Raw genomic sequence first — 6,063 nt, forward strand, 5'->3', positions numbered from 1 at the left:
CCAGAACAATACGGTGGAAATGCGTGTCCTGTGTATCAGGCCCTGATGTGGATTTGTCCCCTCATAGCCAATGGAAATTGTAATCTATCAAGTTTTGTTGCTGTATTATATTTTGCAAGCATTTCAGACTAGTACTTATTTTTATAATTTCACAAAAAGCAAAAATAATCATTAATGTATGTTCATGCTTCTTAAGATAATAAAATATAGCTCAGCACAAATATTAAAAATTTTTTTCAATCAAGCATGACTACAACCTATACCCCATTTTTTGGAAGTTGTATCTCATGATTTTTGAAATGCTCCGAGGTCCCCTAGGATTCCTCACATTGCTGCCACAGGGGGCATCTCCTCTATATTTACCGCCCTCTAAGTTCCCCTCCCCCCACCATGACCTACCAAGGCATTCACAGAGCCCATCCTTTGGTGAGACTGTATGGAAAGGCTGCTCTTGTACTGCTTCTGTGGGAAAATCTGCACATTCTGAGGCTTTCTGTGTTAGGTCATTTTAAGTTCCTTTTTGCTGCTGTCAGAAGTCTGTGGAATGGTAGAAATCACTGAAATTTCTTTCAGAATATCAGGAACACATATTACATGGTTCTTGCTTTTGATTTCCAGTTCCATGGACACTTCAAACCTGACTTTACAAAATCATATGGCGAGATGATGCCTGTCTGCAGTGTAGGTGCCCAACTCTCTGGATTTAGGAAGATAAATTCTACTTCTGTGATTTTTAAATGACCTGCATTTCTTCTGTTCTCCTTTCATTTCCATTTAGATATGATCACAGACATCCTCGTTTTTGCCTGTAATATGACTATACAGATCTCACATCTTTCCTCCTCCCATGACATCCATGCAGGCCCTAGTCAGTTTAGGTAAGTAGTTTGTATTTTTCCAGTGTAACAAAGTGATCCTCAACTGGAAAATGAGGCCATAGATCCATTGACAATATCCTACTCTCAGTTACAAGAGTGAAACACACTGGTGGGCTGATGGATCACTGCAGGCATTAGCACAGTGAGTGATGAAGACAAAACATTCTGATGGTGTCCTCCTGAGAGGCGAAGACAGACCCAGTGAAAGCAAGTGTGGGGAACTCTTGTGCTGAAAAGACTTGCAGCACTCCCTTAATCGCTGTAAGGGCTTACGCAGCTAATCAAGGTATCAGCTAATATGACAGATGGGCCACTGCAAGTGTGGGTTTCTGAGAATCAGGGAAGTCATTCAGTGTTTGTGGTCTAATGAACTATTGGGCAGTTTTGAGGCTCAAATGCTGTGGTTAAGCTGAGACTCTTCTACTTCCCGGGCTGTCAGAGGCAGTGGGATGTAGGGGGATGCTGGATGAAGCACAATTTGGGGACAAAGTGGAGCACAGAGGGAGTTCTTAAAGGAGACAGGACAGCAGCCTGGTAAAGAATGGGGCCTGACAGCACGGCAAGGGGTGCAGGAGGACCCCAACCCTTTACTCTTGAATCTGCATGGAATGAGCACTAAGGCTCTTCACCTCCCAGAGAGGGGAGTCAGGGAGCTCTCCCTGGTGGTGCAATGGGTCAAACTCTGATGCCACTGAAGCACAAGTTCAATCCCCAGCCAGGGAGCTGACCTACATAGCATGACAGACCTCTCCTATCCCACCCACTGCTCCCCTCAGCAGTGTATTTCAGTAGATCTGCCTGCTCTGCTCCCTACTGTCTCTGGTGAATCCTCTCACTCACCACATCACTGGCCTGTTCCCCAGTCTGTAAGAATAAATAAATAAATCATTAAAAAAAAAAACACCTTCTGTGTAAACTTAAATGCCCAACTAATTATGTTAACATATGGGTTGGCTACACTCCTCTAATTCACCTCATAGAGTATGTACACTCAAGCACACTAGACCAGAACTTGTGAATCTAAACCACAAATTTGACAAATATCCAAGAAGCAAGTAAGAAAGCATAGGACATAAACCAGCCAAGTTTGTATTAAGCAGAATAATATAGCTCAGGAGTTTGGTAAACAAAGCTGAGACTTTGTTACAGGGTGAACCAAGTTCTAAATTTCCTAGAGCCTTCATGTATTTAAAACTAAATGAGGCAAACTGATACATTAAACTAGATATCACCACTGGAAATTCACAACTCCTTCAACTGAAGTACACAGAGTTGAAAATTGTGATAGTTAATATAAACTAGAATTACATTTTCTCATAAGGAAGATGCTTTGTCCTGTGTTAAAATTATCAACCTGACTTTGTATGATCATGTCTGAAACGTCCACAGGTGTAGAAATAATAAAGGGAAATTTGTCCCCCTGTTTCAGGATCTCTGCACCAAATCCCCAAGTCTCCACAGCTCCGTATTCTACACTTCTAATAGGAGGCAAATTCAGAACTTTGTGGGTGCTCTGGGGTAGGTGGGCTGGAGTGAAGTACATCTCAGGTGGTGTGAATTCCTGAGTCATACCATATTCCTGATTTCAACCAGCATGAGAAACACATAAATATATAACCAATGGATCAACATAGAATTTCTCAGAAATGTGCACAAATATCACCAAGTCTCCAAAAGCAAGAACAACAGAACCAGTCAGACCTTCCCTGCCCAGGTGGAGGGCTTGGCTCTTAAGGTCCAGACCATGGCGGGTCACAGAGCAGAGAAGGACCCTCAGAGGGTGGAAGAGTGTGAAAGAGTGTCAGAAAGCAGACAGCCCAGGACACAGGCGTGCACTCGGGAGAAGCACTGGGCCTCTCCAGCTACACTGCCTTTGAAGTCGGGTCCAAACGCAGTTAAAGTCTGGCTCCCGCCTTCATCTTAGGACGTGTCACCTGTGTCCTCCTTCCCTCCATTCCCATCTACCTGGGAACAAGGCCACTGTCTCCTTTCTCTTCACACCAGGGCTGCCGAGACCTCTTTAAAGGAAGGGGGAAGACAATACTTGGAGGAGATTCTCCAGTCCCAAGTACAAATCACATTTGTACACTGTATCCTAGATATTATTTTCACCCTCTTAAATTCACCTAAAATATATCAATGCATGAACCCCATAATTAAACCCTAAGATCAAAAATATCTTTTCCTTTTATGGGATCATTTTGTCAAAAATCAGAAGAACAACGGAAATTTTAGGCTATTCTAAAAAAAGTATTTCCCCAAATACAGTTTTTGATAGCTAAACCTTTGTTTACTGCACAAGGCAACATTTAAAAATTCCAGAACATTAGTTCCAGTTCCAAGGACAAGTGAGTCAAAAGAAGGAATGAAATATGGAATTTAAATTGTGCAAGACAAATCTGTTGGCCCACGGAATTTCTAGAATTATCACTAATGTAGAGTGAAGGATGCAGATCACTTGGAGGAGGAGGGAGGCTAAAAGAATGATGAGAAATCACAAAAGAAATTTCTTTTTTATACCAGTAACCCCTACTTTTCCTTTAGGCAGGGGGGTCTGACACCCTCTTGTACAAGGCAGAAGCCCCCAAGAGATATTCTACAAAGCTTCTACACAGCAAGAAACAATAATTAAGATGAAGAGATTCTAGACAGCAAGAGACAATAATTAAGATGAAGAGATTCTAGACAGCAAGAGACAATAATTAAGATGAAGAGATTCTAGACAGCAAGAGACAATAATTAAGATGAAGAGACACCCTACAAATTGGAGAAAATATTAACACTCCACAAAACTGAGCAAGGGGTGATATCAAAGATCAACAAAGGGCTTATACAAAACTCAACAAAACTAATGAATCCAGTCAAAAAGTGAACAGAAGAGCTAAAAAGACACTTCTTCAAAGAGGAAGCGCAGATAGTCAACAGACACATGTAAAACTGCTCAGTATCGCCAATAAGCAGGGACATGCAAATTAAAACCACAATGAGCACGGCTCCTATTTTAAAAAAATTAACAGGGGCCTCCTGGATGGCGCAAGAAGTTAAAAAGCACAGCTCTGCAAAGCCAGCCCCTTGAGCATGAGTTTGATGCAAGTTAGATATCTGGCCTGAGAGGTGACCCACATGCTGCGGCAGACCTCTCCTGTCTCACCCACTGCTCCCCTCAGCTATGCACTTCATCAATCGACCTGCTGTGCCCCCCACTCTGTCTCTAGTGAATCCTGTCATCACCCCTATACCTCTGGTCTGCACCCCAGTTCTGTATACATACATAAATAAATCTTTAAGAAAATAACAGCAAATGCTGGCGAGGATGTGGAGAAAAAGGAACCCTCTTACACTGCTGGAGGAAATGCAACTTGACAGTGACTATGGAATGCTGTGTGGACTTCAAATTACTAAAAATGGATTGATCATATGATCCACCAATTTCATTCCTAAAAATCTATTCAAAGGACAAAAGAAATCAACTCAAAAGGAAGCCTGCACTAATATGTTCATTGCAGCACTATTTACAATTGCTAAGTTATGGAAACAAACTCAATGCTCCAAAATATGGATCAAGAAAATGTGGCCTATAGACACAATGGAATACTTCTCAACAATCAAAAAATATAAATCATGCCATTCACAGCAACAGGATGAAGCTGGAAGGGATTACGCTCACTGAAATAAGTCAGGTGGGAAAAGAAAAACATTGGATGATTTCACTTAGAGGAAGAATATAGGGAAACTGAAAATAGGGTAAATACTTTTAGGCAACTGTAGACTGAGGCTTAAAGCAGGGGACAAGAAGGAAAAGGGGTCAAAATAGGGGTGGGAAGAGCACCAGGGACCATGGTGATGGTTCGCAACTGGTGTGGTAGTGGGATATTTATAGGTGGTGCTAACGTAAGGGGTAAAATTAAAAACTGTAAAAGTAAGAACAATGTAGGGCCCTCCCTGGTGGCGCAGCGGGTTAAAGCACAGCACTAAGAAGCTTAAGCCATTTCCACATGAGTTCGATCCCCGCCTGCCCCGGAGGTGACCACATGGCGTGGCAGACCTCTCCTGACCCGCCCGCTGCTCCCCTAAGCAGTGTACTTCATCGATCTGCCTGTTCTGCTCCCCACTCTGTCTCTGGTGAAGCCTCTCACTGCCCCTGAGCCTCTGGCCTGTACCCCAGTTCTGTATGCATAAATAAATAAATCTTTAAAAAAAAAAAAGTAAGAACAATGTAAAAAAATAAAGGAAAAAAGAACAAAAAAGTCATTTTTATATTAGCCATGTGATAATGATCATGTCCTCAGGTTTTCTTCTTTGCTCCGGTATTACTAAACATTACATAAATAAACCTTCAATAAAGGGGGGCGGAAATCAAGTCGGCATCAGCTGTAGTGAGAGGAACGGACACCAGCGCCAGCCCTGCAGCGGCCGCCACATCTGAGCTGTGGTTTTGGAGTCAAAAGTCAGTCTAAGCTTAATTAAAACATAATACTAAACACCGCCAGTTTTCATGCAAGTGTCAGGCCACATACCCCTCCCAGGCTCTAACAGTCCATGTCAACAGTGAGTCTTCCTTAGCAGCACGGAACGCAGGTTCTAACGACCCTTCGGAATGTTGGGGTGCACCCCGGGGCGTCGTCAGCCTCCAGTGTGTTCCCGCTGGGCGGGGCTGAAGTCGCCAGGGCCTGGAAGCGGAGCTGCATTTTCCTTCCCCACCCCGGCGTGAGCGACGCCCTCCCCCCTCACCTCAGGTCCTGACCCGGGACACTCGCCGCGCAGATCCGTCACCCAGGGGGGCCTTGGGAACAAGCGGAGTTAGGGAACGCTCGGTGAGGACGTTTTTATGCCGAACGCACCGTCTCCACCTTAGAACGGGATGTGGGGGAGGGGGTTCCGAAGCGCGGACCGTGTCCCCCCACCCAAGGGACCCCGAGACACAAGCCAAAACCGGCAGTTCTGCTCCCGCGCTCTTCAGGAGACGCAACAGTCCTGCCTCTGCGCCCCTACCCCGTCTCCTCCCCAGGCCAGATGCCCCGGAGCATCCACGCCACGCGCGGAGACGCTGCCCTCAGGGCGCCTGCACCTCCTGCTCCCACCTGTGGGCAACGGACCTTCGGGCGCCCACAGTCCGACCCGGCCTTTCGCTTCCAGCACCTGAGGACCCTTCACTCGTCCTCCTTCCCCGCGGCCAGGCACCTCC

At 45.0% G+C, this 6,063-nt stretch overlaps 1 protein-coding gene across 1 annotated transcript in view; it reads right to left on the reverse strand.

The window, feature by feature from the left end:
• Positions 1 to 1,269: 1,269 nt before the first annotated feature.
• Positions 1,270 to 6,063, reverse strand: part of LOC101628894 (zinc finger protein 39) — a 23,269-nt gene continuing 18,475 nt past the window's right edge. The window contains exon 6 of the mRNA XM_012734162.1: positions 1,270 to 1,340. Coding sequence (XP_012589616.1) covers positions 1,270 to 1,340 — 71 coding nt within the window. The remainder of the gene's footprint in view (positions 1,341 to 6,063) is intronic.

This window comes from Condylura cristata, unplaced genomic scaffold (genome assembly GCF_000260355.1).
Source record: "Condylura cristata isolate star-nosed mole 26May11 unplaced genomic scaffold, ConCri1.0 scaffold00048, whole genome shotgun sequence".
Classification (NCBI taxonomy): Eukaryota; Metazoa; Chordata; class Mammalia; order Eulipotyphla; family Talpidae; genus Condylura; species Condylura cristata.